General features: G+C 44.0%; 1 protein-coding gene across 1 annotated transcript in view; it reads right to left on the minus strand.

Annotated features, from left to right (window-relative positions):
- The window catches only part of LOC137347460 (hemicentin-1-like), a 331,927-nt gene extending 309,196 nt beyond the window's left edge, over positions 1 to 22,731 (minus strand). The window contains exon 1 of the mRNA XM_068011904.1: positions 22,396 to 22,731. Within this exon, the coding sequence (XP_067868005.1) occupies positions 22,396 to 22,621 (226 nt within the window). The 5' untranslated portion in view covers positions 22,622 to 22,731. The remainder of the gene's footprint in view (positions 1 to 22,395) is intronic.
- Between the last annotated feature and the right edge of the window lie 532 nt (positions 22,732 to 23,263).

Consider the following 23,263-nt stretch of genomic DNA (forward strand, 5'->3'; position numbering starts at 1 on the left):
CAGTACTTCTTCAAAAAGCCCATTCTTCATAGCGCTAGAACACTAGTGTCAGCAGGCTATTTGACCATGGGGTGATCACTGCTGGCTCCTGATCATGTTATAACTCCATGTCCACACTTGCATCCTTACCAATCTGAAATCACCGGATAATGACCAGCAGCAGGAATGTTGGCTGATTTTCTCCTTACCGTACCCAGGAACACCGAAACAAGCTGCTCCACCTCTGCTGTTGCTCCAGTTGACATTGACTGGCTCAGCAGAAACCAGGGGATCTGCATAATTTAGTAAAACGCCACAAGGTGCCCTGTCTAATTGTTAAACTGTAAATTATCAGGGACCAGACCTTGCGAATGACTGTTCACGGTTTTTGGGAACAGTAATTTATTTGTAGATGAGGTTTATATAACTAAATAAAGTGGTTTATCACAAAAAAATGGTGCACTTAGCAACTGTGCCTTCACAGGAGCTTTAGATATTTTAAATAGATGCATCATTGAAACATGTCGCTGTGTTCTACAGCGCTCGCTGACATTTAACCGTGAGTGGGGGGTGAGAAAGAGAACAGGAGGGAGGAGAAAATGTGCAGTGGGAGGCGACAAACAGAGTGGGAGCAGAGAGGCAGTAGAGGGTGAGTATGGGAAATAAATGGGAGGCGTGCAGAATTGCTGAGTCTGTGTTTAATATTGTGAATATGTTTCTCATTCCCATTTCAAAGCTTGAGCAGCCGCTCAGTAGGCGCGACACATACTCCAAACTGATACTGAAGATGGGATGGCTGGAAGGGAACAGCATGTGATAAATTACAGGAGAGATGTTGATGCAACAACAGGGAGGTCAGCAGGGTAATCAACCTCTTCAGAGTCTGGAATTTATGGCCCTGAGCAGCCAAAGGGCATCAAGCTGTAATCCTACTCATTTCACAGAAAGTCTCTGCTTCCAGCATTTTGGGGGGGAGGGGGAAGTCGGGGGAGGTAGAATTGGGGGAAGTGATATTATGGGGTGGAGGGAGATTGTTGGGAAAGGGGGTCGGGAATCATTCATTAAGTGAATGAGAGGAGACACCAAGGTGGTAACTCAGCAACCAGTTGAGTCATGCCAAGTCATAATGTGTACTGAGAGAGAGAGCGAGAGAGAGAAGGCTGGGGTAATGTCCGAGACCAAGTTCGGGTAGGAACATAGGAAGATAGGAACAGGAGTAGGCCATTCAGCCCCTCAATGAGATCATGGCTGATCCGTGGCCTAACTCCATTTACCTGCCTTTGGCCCATATCCCTTAATATCTTTGTTTAACAAAAATCTATCTCAGATTTAAAATTAACAACTGTTCTAGCTTCAACTGCTGTTTGTGGGAGAGAGTTCCAAACCTCTACCACCCTCTGCGTGAAGAAGTGCTTCCTAACATCTCTCCTGAACGCTCTGGTCCTAATTTTTAGACTATGCCCCCTAGTTTTAGAATCTCCAACCAGTGGAAATAGTTTATCTTTATCTAGCCTGTCTTTTCCTGTTAATATCTTGAAGACTTCAATCAGATCACCCCATAACTTTCTAAATTCTAGCGAAAACAGGCCTAATTTGTGTAATCTCTCCTCGTAACTTAACCCCTGTAGTCCAGGTATCATTCTTGTAAACCTACGTTACACTCCCTCCAAGGCCAATATATCCTTCCTAAGGTGTGGTGCTCAGAACTGCTCACAGTACTCCAAGTGGGGTCTAACCAGGGTTTTGTACAGCTGCAGCATAACCTCTGTCTTTATACTCCAATCCTCTAGATATAAAGGCTAGCATTCCATCAGCCTTTTTGATTATTTTCTGCACTTGCTCGTGGCATTTTAAAGATCTGTGCACCTGAACGCCCAAGTCTCTTTGGACATCCACTCTACTTAACCTCTTCCCATTTAGAAAGTCCCCTGCTCTATCCTTTTTTGGTCCAAAATGGATAACCTCACACTTGCCCACATTGAAATCCATCTGCTGCAGTTTTGCCCTCTCACCTAGTCTGTCAATATCTCTTTACAATTTTTGCTATCATCTAGGTTTGCACTGGAGTGCTGACGGAGCTGCATTAGAGTGCTAAAGTGGGAGGTTAGTGACTGAGGGAGTTCGGTGAGGAGGGAGCAAGGAGCTCCTTTCATTTCCTACCTGTCCTCAAAGAGCGAGAATTTCCAAAGAGCACAGCTGACTGGTGAGTAAGTCCTGGTGAGTATTTTTCAAACCGGATTGAATTGTAAGTCATTGTTTTAGCAAGACTTAGTTGATTTATTTTTTTTATCATAATAGTCTTCTAAAGTTTTAAATTTAAAGGGTTTAGTCATGGCAGGAGAGCTTGAAGCTGTGGTTTGCTCCTCTTGCTGCATGTGGGAATCCGGGACCATTTCCAGTCCCTGGGACCAGCATGTGTGCAGGAAGTGTGTCCAGCTGCAGCTCCCGGAAGCTCGGGTTTCAGAGCTGGAACAGCAGCTGGAGACACTGTGGAGCATCCGCGAGTCTGAGAGCATCGTGGATAGCACGTATAGAGAGGTGGTCACACCGCAGCTGAAGGGACTTGAGGAAGGAAGGGAATGGGTGACCACCAAGCAGTCCAAGAGAAACAGGCAGGTAGTTCAGGAGTCCCCTGGGGTCCCGCTTGCAAATTGGTATTCCATTTTGGAGGCTGATGAAGCTGGTTCCTCCAGGGAGTGCAGAGAGAGCCAAGCTTCTGGCACCACAAGAAGGGGGAAAGAGAGGAAGAGCAATAGTAATTGGGGATTCTATAATCAGGGGAACAGATAGGCGCTACTGTGGCCGTCAACGTGACTCCAGGATGGTGTGTTGCCTCCCTGGTGCCAGGGTCCGGGATGTCACTGAACGGATGCAGGGCATCCTGAAGGGGGAGGGTGATAAGGCAGAGGTCAAGGTACATGTTGGTACCAATGACATAGGTAGAAAGAGGGATGAGGTCTTGCATCAAGAATTCAGGGAGTTAGGCAGTAGACTAAAAAGCAGAACCTCTCAGGTTGTAATCTCTGGATTACTCCCAGTGCCACGTGCTAGCGAGTATAGAAATAAGAGAATAGCACAGATGAATGCGTGGCTTAAGAGTTGGTGCAGGAGGGAGGGTTTTAGATTCCTGGACCACTGAGACCGTTTCTGGGGAAGGTGGGACCTGTACAAGAGGGACGGTCTACATCTGAACCAGAGGAGGACTAACATCCTTGCTGGCGGGTTTGCTAGTGCTGTTGGGAGGAGTTTAAACTAATTTAGCAGGGGGAGGGGACGCAGACTCCTAGCAGAATAGGGACACAGCTAAACACAGGAAAGCAAACAAGTCAGAGGGAATACAGCAGAAGTAAGTTTCAAGGGAGTAAGACCAGGATGGAAGGCCTCTACTTTAATGCCAGGAGTATTACAGGTAAAACGGATGAGTTAAGGGCAAGGATTGACACGAGGAATTGAGATATAGTAGCCATCACGGAGGGGCAGGATTGGCAGCTCAGTATCCTGGGATATAGAATCTTCAGGCGAGACAGAGGCGGGGGTAAAAGAGGAGGGGGAATTGCAATATTAGTTAAGGAGTCAGTTACTGCAGTAAGGAGAGATGATATCTCGGAGGGGGCATCCAATGAAGCTTTATGGGTAGAGTTTAGGAATAAAAAAGGGACAGCCACATTGCTAGGTGTTTATTATAGACCCCCAGATAGTCAGTGGGAAAGTGAGGGGCAGATATGTGCACAATTCGCAGAGGTGTGTAAAAATAATAAGAGGGTAATTATATTAGGTGATTTCAACTTTCCCAACATTAATTGGGATAGTCATCGTGTTAAGGGCTTAGATGGAGTGGAGTTCTTAAAATGTATACAGGAGAACTTTTTAGCTCAATATGTAGAGGATCCAACAAGGGAGGGTGCAGTGCTGGACCTAATTCTGGGGAATGAAGCCGGACAGGTGGTTGATGTGTTGGTGGGGGCGCATTTTGGTGATAGCGACCACAACTTAAACTTAAGGTACAATTTAAGCTTGTTATGGTGAAAGAAATAGACAAGTTGCAAAAAAAGGTTTTGGATTGGGGGAGAGCAAATTTTAGTAAAATAAGGCAAGATCTGGCGAAGGTAAACTGGAAAGAGTTACTTGTCGGGAAATCTACAGAAGAGCAGTGGGCGGCATTCAAAAAGGAAATGGGGAGGGTACAGGCCCAACGTGTTCCCTCTAGGGTAATAGGTAGGAGCAACAAGCCCAGAGAACCATGGATGACCAGAAACATTCAGGGTACAATGAGAAGGAAAAGAGAGGCTTTTAGCAAATACAAGGAGAGCAAATCAATAGAAGCATTAGTGGAGTACAGAAAGTGTAGGACGGCGCTTAAAGCAATTAGGAGAGCAAAGAGGGGATATGAGAAAGCACTGGCTGGTAAAAGTAGGGAAAATCCCAAGATATTCTATAAGTATATCAATGGGAAGAGGATAACCAGGGAAAGAGTAGGACCCATTAGGGACCAAGGGGGAAATTGTGGGTGGAGCCAGAGGACATTGGTAGGGTGTTGAACGAATACTTCACATCTGTCTTCACCCAAGAGAATGAGGATGTAGATATGGAACTCAGAGAGTGAGACTGTGAGGTTCTTGAGCAAATTGTCATAGGGAGTGACAAGGTGTTGGAGGTTTTGGCAGGCTTAAAAGTGAACAAATCTCCAGGTCCGGACGGTTTGTGTCCCAGGATGCTGTGGGAGGCGAGGGTGGAGATTGCAGGAGCTCTGACCCAAATTTTTAATTCCTCTCTGGCCACGGGGGAGGTACCAGAGGACTGGAGAACAGCTAATGTGGTCCCACTATTTAAGAAAGGTTGTAGAGATAAGCCAGGGAACTACAGACCAGTGAGTCTCACGTCAATGGTAGGAAAACTATTGGAGAAAATTCTGAAGGAGAGAATCTATCTCCACTTGGAGAGGCAAAATTTGATTAGGAATAGTCAGCATGGCTTTGTCGGAGGGAGGTCATGCTTAACAAATTTGATTGAATTTTTTGAGCATGTGACCAGGTGTGTAGATGAGGGTAGTGCAGTTGATGTAGTTTACGTGGATTTCAGCAAAGCCTTTGACAAGGTCCCACATGGGAGACTTATCAAGAAAGCAAATGCTGATGGGATACAGGGTAACTTGATAAGGTGGATTCAAAATTGGCTTAGCTGTAGGAGACAGAGAGCGATGACAGACGGCTGTTTTAGTGACTGGAAGCCAGTGTCCAGTGGTGTACCACAGGGATCTGTGCTGGGTCCCCTATTATTTGTCATTTATATCAACGACATAGATGACTATGTGGGGGGTAGGATCAGTAAGTTCGCGGATGACACAAAGATTGACCGAGTGGTTAACGGTGAGGTTGAGTGTCTTGGGTTACAGGAAGATATAGACAGGATGGTCAAATGGGCAGAAAAGTGGCAGATGGAATTTAACCCTGAAAAGTGTGAGGTGATACACTTTGGAAGGAGTAATGTGACACAGAAGTATTCAATGAATGGCCTGACACTGGGAAGTTCCGAGGAACAAAGGGACCTTGGCATGTTTGTCCATAGATCTCTGAAGGCAGAAGGGCAGGTTAATAGGGTGGTGAAACAGGCATATGGGACACTTGCCTTTATCAATCGAGGCATAGATTACAAAAGCAGGGATGTCATGTTGGAGTTGTATAGAACTTTGGTAAGGCCACAGCTGGAGTACTGTGTGCAATTCTGGTCGCCACATTATAGGAAGGATGTTATTGCACTGGAGGGGTGCAGAGGCGATTCACCAGGATGGTGCCTGGGATGGAACATTTAAGCTATGAAGAGAGGTTGGATAGGCTTGGGTTGTTTTCGCTGGAGCAGAGAAGACTGAGGGGTGGCCTGATCAAGGTGTACAAGATTATGAGGGGCATGGATAGGGAACTGCTGTTCCCCTTAGTTGAAGGGTCAGTTACGAGGGGTCACAAGTTTAAGGTGAGGGGAAGGAGATTTCAGGGGGATTTGAGGAAGAATTTTTTTACCCAGAGGGTGGTGACGGTCTGGAATGCACTGCCTGGGAGGGTGGTAGAGGCGGGTTGCCTCACATCCTTTAAAAAGTACCTGGATGAGCACTTGGCACGTCATAACATTCAAGGCTATGGGCCAAGTGCTGGCAAATGGGATTAGGTAGACAGGTCAGGTGTCTTTAATGCATCGGTGCAGACTCGATGGGCCTCTTCTGCACTGTATTATTCTGTGATTCTGTGATCTAGACTGTCTACAATGCTGCCTAACTTTGTATCATCAGCAAATTTGGATATATGACTTACTATGCCATCATCCAAGTCGTTAATGAATAATGTGAATAATTGAGGCCCCAACACAGATCCCTGCGGGACACCACTAGTTACATCCTGCCAATCAGAGTACTTACCCATTATCCCCACTCTCTGTCGCCTACCACTCAACCAACTTTTTAACCATGTCAATAATTTGTCCTCAACTCCATGGGCTTCTACCTTAGTTAACAGTCTCTTATGTGGGACTTTATCAAATGCCTTCTGGAAGTCCATATAAATAACATCCATGGACATTCCCCTGTCCACTACCTTAGTCACCTCTTCAAAAAATTCAATGAGATTCATCAGACATGACCTTCCCATCATGAATCCATGCTGGTTGTCCCTGATTAACTGAAATGTTTCTAGGTGTTCAGTCACCCTATCCTTGATTATAGACTCCAGCAACTTGCCCACCACAGATGTCAGGCTAACTGGTCTGTAATTTCCTTGGTTCCCCCTTTCACCCTTCTTAAAAAGTGGAGTGACATGTGCAACTTTCCAATCCAGAGGGACCACTCCTGAATCTAGGGAATTCTGAAAGACTATAGTTAGGGCATCTACATTGTGCTCCCCTACTTCCTTTAACACCCTCGGATGGAAACCGTCAGGTCCTGGGGATTTCACACTCGTTAGTTCCATTAATTTCCTTGTTACTGATGATTTACTTAAGTTAATTGTATTAAGTCCCTGTCCCCAATCGGCTATTAATTTTTTCAGGACTTCCGGCAAGTTATCCTCCTTTTCAACTGTAAATACTGAGGCAAAATAATTGATCAACATGTCTGCCATTTCCCCATTATCAATGACAATATCTCCAGTTTCAGCTTTTAGTGGGCCTACATTTCTCTTGACCACCCGCTTTCCCTTTATGTAACTATAAAATTTCTTCTTATCAATGTCCGAGGCCAAGCTTGGGTAATGTCACAGACCGAGCTCCGGTAATGTCCGAGGATGAGGCCTTTAAGGCTTTTGCAAGCCTCCAAATAACCCATCCCAATTCCCGTTTGTTTGGTAGACTGCAAACCAGTGAGTTAAAAAGACAAGTAAAATATGACAAGTAAAAGTTTTCAATAAATAGCTCACTTTTTAAAAATAAAACAGGTTTACAATCGTCTGAGATCTTGCCAGCAGCCATAGTGCTCAGACAGTGGAAAACACGCGATGGAGTGCACCCATGTTTCTCAAACTCGATAATAGTTACCATATTCGTCCCCTCCCGAACCCCAAACCCCGGTCTGAAAATGAGCTACAATGCAAGGCATTTAAAAAGTCCAATGTCTGAAGGCTTATCACAGTTCAATGTTCAAAACCACAAATGGAAGAGACCCTCACACAAAACTCAGCACATCTGTGCGGAACATTTTCCATCAAGGATCATTTGAGTCACATAGTGTGTGATAAGTGTCCTATTTGTGCTGAGCCCAGTGTGTGCTGCACAGGTACAGGATCAACATCAAACCACAAATTACAACAAAGTGAGAAAGGGACCTAGGGTTCCCTCTCAGCCTTCACCTGGTCTTACCGTAACAGGGTATAATTTTAAACCACCGTTTTTTTTAGCTCCCCCTTAGTGAATCCTCGTTCACTAACTTCCAATTATAAGGCAAAGAAACTAGTCAAACAGGTTTTCTTAGGTTTAAAGAAAAAAGGTTGAACTGTATTAAATTTATACTCTAATTCGGTTAATGCCTACAGGTACATGATGCGCCCACACTAGCGTGCATACACGATACACACATGCAGATAGAGACAGAAAAGAGCAGAACATATAAAATGGAAAAGTTTGAGGCAATATCTGAAGATGGTTTTGGTTACTGTTCTTTGAGCTCACTGTAAAGCCCTTGATTGTAGTTATGTCTGGCTTTTCGTTGGGGACCAGTATTCTTCTTAAACCTTGTTCGATGTAGGAGACTTTTCTCTCTTGACGTTGATGTGTCCTCAGTGGGTCCAGAGGCTTGTGAGAAAGAGATAGGAGCAGACAGGAGAGGTCTTCTCACTCCAGGAGCAAATAGTCTTTCCGAGTTCAAAAACTCTGTGGCTAGTTCAGAAAACCCTGGACCAATCTGTTAGTCATGTGACCAGCTGGTTTAACCAGTCCTGACTTTTGTGGATTGTATCACCTTAGCAGTCTCTGGAATGCTCTTCCTTACACCTTCAATGTCTGCTGATCAAAATCCATTGTGGGTTGAATGTGTCAGGGAATGAGCCTTTTGTCTCCACAAGCACTGTCTGTTAGTATGCAAATGTTTTTCAGCTAAGTGTCTGGCAGTCCTTATAACAGGCCTTCTCTTCTTCCCAGCAAGTTTAAAATCAATGTTCATCTGACAAAATTAATATGCCTCATTCTTGGCAGGTGTGGGCCTGCATGACAGTGCTGCACAGGTACAGTGTGCAAGTCCAGAGGCACTTAGCTTCACTGTGACTGTTTCCTTGCAGGTCTTCTTCCTGTGCATCAGAGCCTGCATTTCCAGTGAGAAGGGAAGATTTGGGTGACAACTCGTTCAACACAGAACCACGCTGCCTCCCATCCACATTAGGAACTTCTCCAAAAAAAAACAGCCTGGACACCGAAGCTAGTCCTAGTTCCCCGCCTTTTCCCTGTAGTCCTGCAATTTTCTTCTCTTCAGATAATTATCCAATTCTCTTTTGAAGGCCTCGATTGAATCTGCCTCCATCACACTCTCAGGCAGTGCACTCCAGATCCTAGCCACTCGCTGCACAGAAACATGTTGGCATTTGCAAAAGGCTAGAGTCAGAGAAACTGAAAGCTCAGAGGGGATGTTATACCATTGGAGGAGGTCACAGAGATACAGAGGTTAGAGAGGAATTAAAACATGGGATGATTTTAGGACTGGGAGTCAATGTAAGCCAGCAAGAACAGGAGTGATACATGAACGGAGCTTAGTTTGAGATAGGAAATGGACTGCAGAATCAGGTGAAGTTCGTACAGAATGGAGGAAGGGAAATGGTCCAGGAGAGCATTAAAATAGCTGAGTCTAAAGGTGACAAAGGCAGGAATGAGGGCTTCAGTGGCAAATGGGCTCAGGTAGAGGCACAGGTGGGCAATGTGATAGAGGTGGGAGTAGGCAGTCTTTAGTGAGAATTAGTAATTCGTGGTGGGATATTTTGCTGCATCAATCTCTAAAGATTCACAATGAATCCCGTGAAGTTATAGCTAAAGTAAGTAGAATACTAGAATGTATTTACAAGATATATCCTCGTATTCTACTCACTTTACATGCGGAGGTGGTGGTGTAGTGGTAATGTCACTAGACTAGTAATCTAGAGGCCCGGGCTAGTGCTCTGAGGGCAGGGGTTTGAATCCCACCATGGCATATGGTGACATTTGAATTTAATTTATAAATCTGGAATTAAAAAGTTCGTCTAATGGTGACCATAAACCCATCTGATTCACTAATGTCCTTTAGGGAAGGAAATCTGCTGTCCTTAGCTAGTCTGGCCTACATGTGACTCCAGACCCACAGCAATGTGGTTGACTCTGAGATGGCCTAACAAGCCACTCAGTTTGAGGGCATTTAGGGATGGGCAATAAGTGCTGGCCTAGCCAATGATGTCCGCATCCCATGAACAAATAAAAAAAAAATTGCTATAAAACAAAGCTCACATTTTTGTCCTTGTATAAGATCTTGGTCAGACCTCACATTATACTGTGTCCAGTTTTAGTCTCCTCACATGGTGGGTAATATTGAGGCTTTGGACAGGATGCAGAGTGTGAGAAACGTAGCCCACTTGATAATAATTTACACCAAGTCAAACTCTGAAGAAGTAAGTTTATTTAACGTTCTTGCAAGATCGGGTGTCCTACAAGCAGGCACACCGATCAACATATTCAGTTCATGTTTATACAATACAAATCCATTTGTCCACGCCTTTATTTTACATTATTGGTTATAACGTATTATGACACTAACCTATCCTATGGTTGCTACAGTCTCCTCCTCTGTTTACTTCTCCCCCTACTCTAACTTTCTAGCCCCTAACTCTTGTTTTTGTTTTACCTTATTTGGCTCTCCATTGTGTGTTTTAACTTGCAGCTGTCAGCCTTTATCTTAGTGGGGCAGTTTCTTATTCACTACATCCTTTGTTCTAACCCTTGCTGTTTCTCTTTTATCTGCCTAAGCACAATTTTTAAGTGATGTACTGTCCCAAGGTCTGTACTTACATACCCTTATCAGTTCTCTTTGTCAGTGATGTACTGTCTTAAGGTCTCTACTTACATACCCTTATCAGTTCTCTTTTTCAGTGATTTCATTATGTTGTGTACAAATGACTTCTTGGTAACTTTCCACAAGCTGTAGAAACAACATTTCAGTATTTCGTATTCTCACAAGAGGTAGGCCACTTGACTAATTCCCAGTCTAAAACATTTTAAAGCATTGTGCTGAAAGTGCTGGGTCTGTACACTTGATTGAAGTGTAGACTTAGGAGTGATTTGATTGAGGTTAACAGGATTAGATTGTGTCTGTGCAGATCAGTGTTTCTGGGCTGGGGAAGTCAAGGGTTCACACTTACAAGTTATGCAAGGGCAGAAATAGGTTAAATGTTTGGAGGTTCCTCTTTTCCCAGACAATAGTGGGCCTGGAACAAGTGTTAGTTCGTGCAATGAACACTATCTGGCTGAATTCCTTCAAGCAAGAGTTGGATCTGTTTCTGGCTTGTGTGGAAATTACCTTGCACAAGAGGTAGGTATTTGTATCATTATCACTAGTCTCCTGGTCCAGTTTTCATCACCTAAGGAGGTTGGAGAGTAATTTTCCTCCTAACTGACCTGGATTTTTAATCTGATTTTCCATCTCACCCGGGAGATGACATGGCTCAGGGTGGGGGTGGGGTACAGATTGTGTGCATTATGATACACTCAGTCTTGCAACTGTATGGGACAGACTGGATGAACCGGTCAGTCTTTCTCTGTCATTTTTCCTATGTGGAACATTCCTCCACTCCCCAGTGCTAAATCAATTTCACTAAATAAAGTATCAATCAATATAGCCAGCTAACAACGACGTCCGCCACACGCTAACAAAAACAAATCCAGTAGCAACATCACACCTGCCTCTCTTCCATGGCTATGTCTGCGTCTGGGTGGCCCTGGAGAAAGAGCATATCGTGTCTGCCCGTACGTTTGAGGCCTCCCGCGACCGGTGGGCACTGCAGAGTATATTGTACATGGGTGACAACATTATCATTTAATTTGCTAAGTTTCTTTGTGTTTTATTTATGATTTGGGTTATCACGCCAACTTGCTTTCTTGAATGATAATTTTCTTTAATCCACTAACTGGAGATCTGAATTTATTTTTTTAAAGAAATTTTTAAAAGAACAGATAAAAGATGACTTTGCTACCAGTTTAAGATTGCCACATAATTTGAAACATTGTATTTGTATCCTACATTGCAAGGCCTGTGAGGAGGGAGACAAAATGTTTGCTCATCCCAGCAAGAACCAAGGCCCAGGAAGTTTAAGGGAACTGCTTGTTCTTTTTCTTTTAGCAAGAAGAAATACTGCTAACTACTATGCTTGAATCACTGAGTGACTGTCAGGTGACAAACCCCTCTTAAGCTTGCATTTCTCTGCAGCAGCAAGGAGAAGCATCTGGACTTTGACACATGCAGACCTAAATGGGGGTCCCTCTCCCTCTCTCTCCTTTCCAGCTTGCAATTTCAAATTCTTCCTGACCACCTTTGCATATTCCGACTACAATCAGGAACCCCGTTGGAGGAAATCATCTGCATTGCTGTCTCCAAGAGACCCACCAAACCAGTCGTCTACCTCTTCAAACCAAAAGGCTCAGGACCACTGAATTCAGTTAGGAGCCAGCCGAATCACCAAACCACACAGACTGTATACCCCTTTTTTCTATGGACTCTAACTGAACCAATCTACCTTTCCCCACTCTGTAACCTATTTGTGTGTGTGTAAACCTCTAGTGTGTGAGTGTGAGTGAAAGTTGGTGCATAGTTTATTATTTTCATCAGTTCGGTTTTAAGTACAATAAAATTAACCTCTTTCTTTGTTGAACTCAAGAAAACCTGTCTGATTACTTACTCACTATGATCATAACAAAAACCAATCAAACACCTACTGAATTGACCAGTACATCCACTTTAAGAAAGAATTAAACCTGTTATGGTCAAACAAGGAGAGGGAAAAGAGGGAGGCCCTTCAGCCCCTCCTCACTTGACCGTAACAGAGTGTTATTGTTTGTGCCCTTTTAAAAAGGGGAACTTTTATTAGATTAATTTTATTTTGATTGATGACAAGTGTCATCCTAATTGGCAATTTTGAAGTTGTACCCACACCACCGTGGGAACCATTGAGGTTAGAGGTTACCACATTAAATAAAAGTGCAATTTAGGCTGCCATTATATTACAGATGGGCACAGTCAACAGATCCCAGTTATACTATTGGCTACACCTTGGCATAGGTCGCAATGAGTTCAGTAATGAAAGCATATACACTATGACACATCCACTCCCTAGTAAGTAATTTGTAATGTTATAACAAACAGGACAGAGTGTCAATTTTCTCATGATATAGAGTGCTAGATACAGTTATTAAGTCCCTCAGAAGTCATATAACCCAACCCATCTGTGCAGTTTTAAGGTGGGACTTCATGCTCAGGTTACACTATGCCCAGATCCAAGTTCAAGTGTTGTGAAACTACCTACCTGACTTACTCTCCTCTCACATGATATACTTGGGAGTCAGATGTACAGCCTTTACTCCTACAGTTCTACTGCTACTTTCACACTGATACAGATCTAAAGCCACTTTCCCCTCAACATGAATAACAGAAACCTTTACTAAATGTTCGAAATGTTTCCGATCCTATTCACCATCAGAACATAGGGACAGGAAGAGGCCATTTAGCCCCTAGAGTCTGTTTCTCCATTCAATGAGATCATGTGACCTGTGACCTAATTCCATATCCCTTAATACCTTGGGTTAACAAAAATCTATCAATCTAAACTTTAAAATTAATAATTGATCCAGCATCAATTGCCATTTGCAGAAGAGAGTTCCAAACTTCTACCACCCTTCGCATATAGAAGTGTTTCCTAATTTCACTGCTGAAAGGTCCAGCTCTAATTTTTAAACCATGTCCCCAAGTCCCAACCAGCAGAAATAGTTTCTCTCGATCTGCCCTATCTGTTTTCCTTAATATCATGAAAACTTCAATCAAATCACCCTTTAACCTTCTAAATTTCAGGGAATACAACCATAGTTTGTGTAATCTCTCCTTGTAATTTAACCCTTGGAGTCCAGGTATCATTCTGGTAAATCTACACTGCACTCCCTCAAAGGCCAAAATCTTTCCTAAGGTTGGTGCCCAGAACTGTTCACAGTAACTCCAGGTGTGCGCTAATCAGGGCTTTGTATAACTGAAACATGACTTCTACTCCCCGGTGTTCTATTCCTCTAGATATAAAGAACAGGATTCCATTAGACTTTCTGATTATTTTCTGTACCTGTTCATGACATTTTAATGATCTATATACCCGGTTCTCCAAGTCTCCTTGAACCTCCACTCTTTCTAGCTTTTCACCGTTTAGAAAGTAGCATATTCTACCCTTTTTAGATCCAGGTTGGATGACCTCACATTTGCCTAGATTGAAATTCATTTGCTACAGTTTTTTTTCCTTTCCCCCTCTGATCTTTCTTAAACAGCGGAGTGGCATGTGCAATTTTCCAATCTAAAGGAATAATTCCCAAATTGAAAGAACTTTGGAAGATTATAGTTGGGGCACCTGAAATGTTCTCACTTACTTTTTTTAAAACCCTGCAATGGAAACTATCTGGTCCAGGGGATTTGTCACTGCCATTATTTTATTTATTATTGTTATTTTGCTCACATTAATTTTGATGAGTCTCTGACCATATTCAATATTACTTTCCTTGGGATGTCTGACATGTTGATTTCTTTCTCTATTGTTAATACCACATGTCTGCCATTTCCTTATTTTCATTGATATCATCACTGTGACCAGTTTTAAGGAACTCACATTGTTCCTGACCAATCTCTTTTTCCAAATGCAACTGTAAAGATTTTTAAAGCAAAATACTATGGATGCTGGAAATGTGAAATAAAAACAGAAAATGCTGGAAATACTCAGCAGGTTTGGCAGCGTCTGTGGAGAGAGAAACAGAGTTAACGTTTCAGGTCAGTGACCCTTCTTCAGAAGTTTTGCTGAGCATTTCCAGCACATTCTGTTTTTATTGTAAAAAAATGTTGTTGATTTTGATATTCCTTGCAAGTTTCTTTTCAGATTCCTTTCGTGTAGCTCTTATTGCCACATCAACCTCTTTGAATTACAAGGTTGTTCTTAATGGTAAAATCAGCCAATACATAGCTACCTGTGCAGGGTCATCAGTTTATATAAAACACAAAGTGTATCTGATTCCCCCTCCCTCCCCAGCAGAGAACACGGAACAATATACTCATCATCCTGGTTGTCTCTCCAGCTGGCCTGGAGGGAGATAGCACCCCACTGTGTTCTATACCAAATTCATCTACATAAGAGATCAATCTAGAGAGTGTACTCTTAGTTCAATATTTTAATAGGTGCTTGTGCACTCTAAGTGCAACTGACAATGCATGCATGGGTCTCTCTCTATAAGTTACAGCTCTTAGGGGTTAGCTGTAGCACAGTACGTGTCAGCTGTAGCTCAGTACATGTCAGCTGTAGTGCAGTATGTCAGCTGTAGCCAAGTACATGTCAGCTGTAGCGCAGTACGTCAGCTGTAGCGCAGTACATGTCAGCTGTAGCCAAGTAGGTGTCAGCTGTAGCTCATTACATCTCAGCTGTAGCGCAGTACATGTCAGCTGTAGCTCAGTACACGTCAGCTGTAGCGCAGTACATGTCAGCTGTAGCTCAGTACACATCAGCTGTAGCTCAGTACATGTCAGCTGTAGCTCAGAACACGTCAGCTGTAGCTCAGTACATGTCAGCTGTAGCGCAGTACACGTCAGCTGTAGCGCAGTACACGTCAGCTGTAGCGCAGTACATGTCAGCTGTAGCGCAGTACACGTCAGCTGTAGCTCAGTACACGTCAGCTGTAGCGCAGTACATGTCAGCTGTAGCCAAGTACACGTCAGCTGTAGCTCAGTACATGTCAGCTGTAGCTCAGTACACGTCAGCTGTAGCTCAGTACATGTCAGCTGTAGCTCAGTACACGTCAGCTGTAGCTCAGTACAGGTCAGCTGTAGCACAGTACACATCAGCTGTAGCTCAGTACATGTCAGCTGTAGCTCAGTACACATCAGCTGTAGCTCAGTACATGTCAGCTGTAGCTCAGTACACGTCAGCTGTAGCTCAGTACATGTCAGCTGTAGCTCAGTACATGTCAGCTGTAGCGCAGTACACGTCAGCTGTAGCTAAGCACATGTCAGCTGTAGCTCAGTACACGTCAGCTGTAGCTCAGTACATGTCAGCTGTAGCACAGTACACGTCAGCTGTATGTAAGCACATGTCAGCTGTAGCTCAGTACACGTCAGCTGTAGCTCAGTACATGTCAGCTGTAGCTAAGCACATGTCAGCTGTAGCTCAGTACACGTCAGCTGTAGCTAAGCACATGTCAGCTGTAGCGCAGTACACGTCAGCTGTAGCTCAGTACATGTCAGCTGTAGCTCAGTACGTGTTAGCTGTAGCTAAGTACATGCCAGCTGTCGCTCAGTACATGTCAGCTGTTCATGTTAAAAGGGTCAACACCAATTGGAACATCCAGTCTCCTGCCTCTCCCCCATGTCTATGTTAAGAAAAATGTAAACATTTAAAAACAAGAATTGGAGCATTGCATCATATCTGGTCTCTTTCCCTCTCGATTGCTGCAGCAACCACATTGACAAGGGAGAGCCAATGGGTTTTGATGGAGTTGCAACTTCAGACCAGTCTGAGTTGGGGGATAATTTAAAGCTGCCTGACCCGAGTAAAGGCAGCTGCTGACAAAGTCTCCAGCAGCCCCAACAACTGTGTGTTTTACCAGTGTGGGATGACTCCAGGTTGCCCCAGCTAGTCCAAAGTTACAATTCCTGTTACATTGAACGGAACTGCCCGGGAATGTAGGTTTTTTCCCCCTGTCTTTGACATTGTCACTGCGGGAACAAAACCCAAAATCGGGTCTTAACTTGGGGCAGGAATTTCCTTCTAAAACGGTAAGATTATTTTTATATTGGGCTGGATCGTGCTGCAGCAGGACATCTGATGTGTGCCCCATTAACAAGGTTTTTTCTGCATCCTTTAGCTCGAGCCATTTTTTCACCATAACTTGTTGCAAGTGTGATCTGATAATGGCGTGGCGTGGCTTGGCTTGGCGTGGCGCGGGCAACAGGGCATCTGGGACCCAGTGAAAAATGATATTGAAGGATTGAGAAAGAAACACAGGAATAACTGAGAAGGCAATCGAATGAATTAGAGTCAAATCAGCTACAGAAAGGCAAATAAAGAGAGGGAAAAAAGAAAGGATTGAGAGAGGGAAAAAAAGAGACAGAAAGGAAAATTAAGAAAAATAATTAAATTCGACTTTTCCAAAATCTCTAACAACAATCTACCACCTGAAGAAATGAGACGCCACAGTCCAAATTATTCAATTTCTGAACCAGAGAGTTTGATCTACTTAATTAGCAATTATCATATTGTTAATAAGGTACTTACATGCTCTTAATTACCAGACTTAACTTTCCAATGTGCAAATTCAGCTAGTGCTTAGAACTAATGGGGATTTAAGGCTGAGATGCCATTTGGGAGAAGCAGTGTAAATTGACCAGCACATTCTGAAGATTGGCAATTCCCACAGTATTTCCTGGCCGATTTGCACATTAACAACAATGTACCTCATTAACTACCATTAGTTTTCCAGTAAGACGCAGCCCAATATATACATTTTTCACAAATACTGGGGGAATACAGGGAGAGGCAATAAAATAAAGGGTACAGTTCTAAAGGGAGTGCAGGAGCAGACGGACCTGGGGGTATATGTGTAAAAATCATTGAAGGTGGCAGGGCAGGTTGAGAAAGTGGTCAATAAAGCATACAGGATCCTGGGCTTTATAAATAGAGGCATAGAGTACAAAAACAAGGAAGTTATGATAAACCTGTATAAAACCCTGGTTCAGCCTCAGCTGGAGTATTGTGTCCAGTTCTGGGCACCACACTTCAGAAAGGATGTGAAGACATTAGAGAGGCTGCAGAAAATATTCACGAGAATGGTTCCAGGGATGAAGAGCCTCAGTTACATGGATAGATTTGGAGAAGCTGAGATGGTTTTCTTTGCAGAGAAAATTAAGAGGTGATTGGATAGAGGTTTACAAAATCGTGAGGGGTCTGGAGAGAGTAGACGGGGAAAAACAGTTTCCATTGGTGGAAGGGTCGAGAACCAGAGGACGCTGATTTAAGGTGATTGGTAAAAGATGCAAAGACGACTTGAGGAAAAACCTTTTTACACAGCGCACTGTCAGGATCTGGAATGCACTGCCTGAGAGTGTGCTGGAGGCAAATTCAATCGAGGCCTTCAAAACGGAATTGGATAATTGTCTGAAGAGAAAAAATTTGCAGGGCTATGGGGAAAGGGTGGGGGAGGGGGGACTAGCTGAGTTGTTCTTGCCGAGAGCCAGCAGGGACACAACGGGCCATTCAGTCTCCTTCTGTGCTGTGAGCATTCTATAGTACTCACTCTTGACTTTCCTTCCCCCATAATAATAAGGCAGAAAATTGCTTCAAAAAGGAACTGAGCAGATATCTGATGATGAAATGGAATGTGAGTTATAAGGACAAGAGGTCCTTACAGAACACAGGGGCTTTGGTGCAGCTTGAAATATCAGCTGTGGAATGCAACCAGTCAGGATTGAATAATGTAGGTTATGTCAGATCTATATCTTGGAGTGTTCACGCAATGGCCTTGGGGCGGTGTTGCTAAGTTCAACCAAGGATAATTCATTTCCCTCAGCAGAGGGGAAAAAAGACTAGGGAAGGTGAGGACTCACCCTATTAAATATAGATAGAAGCATATTGGTAATGATACTGGACTAGTAATCCAGAGACCTGGGCTAATTCTCAGGAGGCACGAGTTCAAATTTAAAATTTAATTAGTGAATCTGGAATAATTAGTTAGTCTCAGTAATGGTGACCTTGAAACTATTGGATTGTCAGGAAAAAAAACATTTGGTTCACTAATGTCCTTCAGGGAAGGAAATCTGCCGTCCTTACCTGGTCTGGCCTACATGTGACTCCAGACCCACAGCAATGGGGTTGACTCTTAACTACCCTCTGAAATGGCCCAGCAAGCCACTCAGTTAGAAGACGGTTCACCACCACCTTCTCAAGGGAAGGTAGGGATGTGCAACAAATGCTGGCCCTGCCACCGATTCTGACATCCCACGAAAGAAAAGGAATGTTGCAAAGTGAACCCTAGGAGCGGCACAAATGGAGCTTTGCAATCTCTGTGCTTCGCTGGGAAGCACTCTTGCCTCTTCCATCAGAAGCTTGTGGGTTTAAAACCTCACTCCAAGCACTGAGGGAGAGCTCCATTGTTGGAGGTGCAGTCCTTTGGAGGAGATATTAAACCCTTCCCACTCCACTAATCAAAGATTTGGCAATTCACCTTGGAGTCCTCACCAGTGCTTCCCCCTTACTCCTCCCCGTCCCAGCTGAAAGGATTCCCTGAAAAATTCATAGAGTCATTTTAGCATAGCATGAGGCCATTCAGCCCATCAAGTCCATGCCGGCTCTCTGTTGCCTGCAGTTGGTACCTATCAGCCAATGTGTTATCCATTGTTAGGTTCTACATTGAATTCCCAGCTACTTTAAGCTTCAATGTCTTTCAACCTAAAAACAGATTGCCTGAATACTCATCACCTTGCTGTTTTTGGGAACTTGCTGTGTGAAAAATTAGTTGCCACATTTGCTGACAAAACGATGATGAGTGCACTTCAAACGGACTTTGTTTTGAAGCATTTTGCGGTGTTTTTCACAGATGTGCTGAGTGCTATGTGAATGCAAGGCTTTCTTTTCTCTCCCCTGTTCACTTTCCTTCCTGTCAGTCCTCTAGAGCCTCAAGCCTGAAGACTTCCTGTGGGTAAAAGGGTCTGAAGATTAAATTTTAACTGAGGAACTGATGGCATAAAAATAGAAATCTTTGATGTTGACAAGTCTTTAAAGGTTGCCTCCTATATTAAAGAGCTGTGTACCTGGAGATTGCCAGGCAACAGCACATCACCAATGTGAACCACCTTTAAAAAAAGACTAGCATTTCTATAGTGCTTTTCATGAACTCAAGACATCCTAAAGCTCTTTACAGCCAATGAAATACTTTTGAAGTGTAGTCACTGTTGTAATGTAGGGAGATGGGCTGAAAATTTGCACACAAGTTCCCATCTTTGGAGAAACAGAGTTATCATTTCAGGTCAGAATTGAAACGTTAACTCTGATTCTCTCTCCACAGGTGCTGCCAGACCTGCTGAGTATTTCCAGCATTTTCTGTTTTTATTTCCGATTTCCAGCATCTGCAGTATTTTGCTTTTGTGTCCTATCTTTCGACTCTTTACCCGGAGGGCACAATGGGATGACCAGCTTTCAGGTTCTAAGTTGTGAATGGAGAGCCTCCTCTCCTTATTCTGGTTGGGAGGAGGACTGTACCCCACTTACACTAGAACACTGCCTCCACAGGCAGGGACCACCACCTCAACATAGATTCTCACCCAGCCTCCAAGCACAACAGTAAACAGATGTCTCTTGTCCTTTGCCCACTGTTATAGTTATGTAGCTGACTTGTCTGGGTCTTCAACCACCCCTCCCCATCCCACCGCACACAAATCCTCCTTCCCACACCAGCAGCCAGAATACTGAAGTTGTATTTGTGATTTCTGAGCAATGTGCAAATAGTCTTGTGTGCTGTTATTTTGGTTTGCTGCCAATTTCTGCACAGCAAGTTCCCACAAACAACTAAGTGGCCAAATCATCTTTTTATATTATGTTGGCCAAGACACCGAGGAGAATTGCCTTGCTGTTCTTTGAATAATGCCACGGGATCTTGGACATTTACCTAGGGGGGCAGATGAGGCCTCAGTTCAACATCATAAAGAGGGCATCTCCAACAGTGCAGCACTCCCTCAGGACTGCACTGGAGTGTCAGCCTAGACTATGCACTTGTCTCTGGAGTAGGGTTTGAACCCACAGCCTTTCTGACTTAGCTGAGGTGATATCACGGCTGATAGCTTTGCAACATCATTGGTGACTCTCGGGTGCCCTGCTTTTTCAGGCTTGCAAATCCCACGCAAGTATTTTTTCTTAAGTAGCAACTTTCAAGGCTCCATCAATTTTAAATTTCCATTTAATCGCTAACATTGAAATCCTAAAGTTACAGGACTTGGAATCACCATTATTAGCAACACACCTGCAGTCCACAGAATGTCTGCTCTCAGGCGATCATTAATTAGCAGTTTTAAAACATAAAGCGCAAAGAAAGGAGAGACTGCGAAATACCAATAAACCTACCAACATCTGCCTTTATAATCCTAGGAACGTGAACAAGTCAGAATAGCGCACTCCACAATTTTGCTAGATTCTGTACCAAACACCATGTACCATCCACCTCGCCGATGAGAGAGGCTCCTCTCCACCAGGAACCCCACAAAGCTAATCTCTCCTCCACACCACCACCCCCCACACCTCCCCCCCCCCCCCCCCCACCCCCCCCCCCCCCGCTCCCCCAAACTGTCACCCCCTACCCACCCAGTGAATGAAACTTGTCCAAAAGAAATTAAAAACAGCAGATTCCAACATCTGCTACATATTTCACTTTAAATTAATCTAATCTAATTGAATTTAAAAGAGTCCTGCTTTCCTGTAATTGGACCTGTCTGCATTCAGCCTTCACTTCACTCCGTCATCTGTTATTTCTTTTCTGATCTCTTCAGTTTTAAAAATTTCTTCATGATTCCCCATTTTCTTCAATCGAATTCCTGTTTTTTTTTTCTCTTTCAGATTTCCCTCTTCATTTTTTTTTCCTGTCCCGTGTTCTTACAAATAGTTTTTACCTTAAATGGAGCACACGTTTTTAGGAAACTTTGCTCTCTTCTCACACCAAGGGGTTTATAGACACAAGAGCGCAAAGTCTCGCCTCACTGACGGCCAAAATTCACAGTCTTGTGCTGAGTGCTGGGTGAACTCAGCCAGGCAGCTGTCCCATGGGTTAGGAAGGGAGAATATCAGACAAGGTTCCTGATCCTGATTACTATCAAGGGATCCCCCGCTGTAGTGAGTATGTGTGAATATTCTACCCTGTCCCCCTCCCCAACTCCCTCAAACTACCTGCCTGTGCTGTTATAGTTTACACTTAAAGAACAGCCCCAGCAGAAATGAACAGGTTAACACTGTCCCTGGAAACACATCCCAAGAGGAGAAGGCATTTTCAAAGGGGGATGAAGCGAATGTTATAAATCCTCGATCTTACCTTTTACTGTTCAACAAAATATTCTGGTGTAGCAATTTTTTTTTTCATTGTGGACTTTTTTTTTACCTTTTGCTTTTCAAAGAAAGAGTTAGGAAAACTTCTGGTTTTAAATCTGTATCCAATCATCCTCAGACCAGTCTGAGCTCACCCCGCTTTGGAATGAATCCGTGCTTTCAGGGGAACTTTGAGGTGAGGATAGAAAACAGAGGAATGTCAACTGAGCGGGGGGGAAACCAAGAGGAATGAGGGGGAAAGGTGTCAATCTCATCCTGAAACAAGGAATTCTGATGGAAATTCTCCCTCCCAGCACTTCCTTGACTTTGCTGTTCCCCCTCTCTCACTCTCAACCCCTCACTCAATCTCACCCTCTCACACACTTTCACTCACCCTCTCTCACACACACACTCCCTCTCTCTCACTCTCATTCTTTCTCACACTCATTCACCCCTCACCCTCTCTCTCACTGTCTCCTCTTATCTTCTCATACTCACACTCCCCCTCTCTCATTCATTCTCTCACATTCACCCTCTCACACCCACTCACACACACTCCTCTCCCTCTCTCTCTCCCTCCCCTCCCCGCTCCCCCTCTCTCACACTCACACTCACTCACTCCCCCTCCCCCCTCACTTACCTGGGTCATGAAAAGGTACCAATGCGAAGTTAGAAACGGGAGTACCAGCTCTGCTCAATGTGCTCTCCAGGATCTTCGCTGCTCCTTCCATGACCTGGAGCAGGTCATCGTACATGGAGCCGGTCACATCAAAGACAAAGGCGAGGGTGGCGGCTCCTTGCCAGCCTGAATCGGCTGCCAACACCGGCAGCGAGCACAGAGAAAAGAGCCACAGAGGGAGAGCCATCGGGATGAGCAACTATTGCCACCTCGACCCAGTGCTCATGCCAGCCTCACCCACACTGGGCACAGCTCCTTGTGTGAACCAACTCCGAGCTGTCACCGTCCTGTCACTGCTCCTCCAAACCTTCCCGAACTAACTTCAAAAAAAAACTTTTCCAAACTTTCTCCGCTAGCCCTGAGAGCGATTGCGCCGCGGTCCTAATGCCCGCCGGGTTAATACATCCAAACCCGATTTACTGTGCAGATGAATGTTGGGGAGGCCAGTGAAGGCGATTAAACAAGAACCCGAGCGAAAAGACATGAGAAAGTCAAAAGGAAAAGATAGAGAAAGGGAAAATGAAGGGAATGAAGCTGAAAGCTTGAGAAAGAGGAAATGAAGGCAGGAGATAGCAGAGAATGGGCGCAAAGAAATACTTGAATTAAAAAGCGCCTCTCGCAACTACAGGACGTCTCAAAGCCCCTTAAAAACGTCTTGAAGTGTAGTCACTGTTGTAAGAAACGCGGCAGCCAATTTACACACAGCAAGATCCCACAAACAGCAATGTGATAATGACCAGATAATCTGTTTTTGTGATGTTGATTGAGGGATAAATATTGGCCAAGACACTGGGGAGAACTTCCCTGCTCTTCTTTGAAATAATTCCAT

This window comes from Heterodontus francisci, chromosome 32 (genome assembly GCF_036365525.1).
Source record: "Heterodontus francisci isolate sHetFra1 chromosome 32, sHetFra1.hap1, whole genome shotgun sequence".
Lineage (NCBI taxonomy): Eukaryota > Metazoa > Chordata > Chondrichthyes > Heterodontiformes > Heterodontidae > Heterodontus > Heterodontus francisci.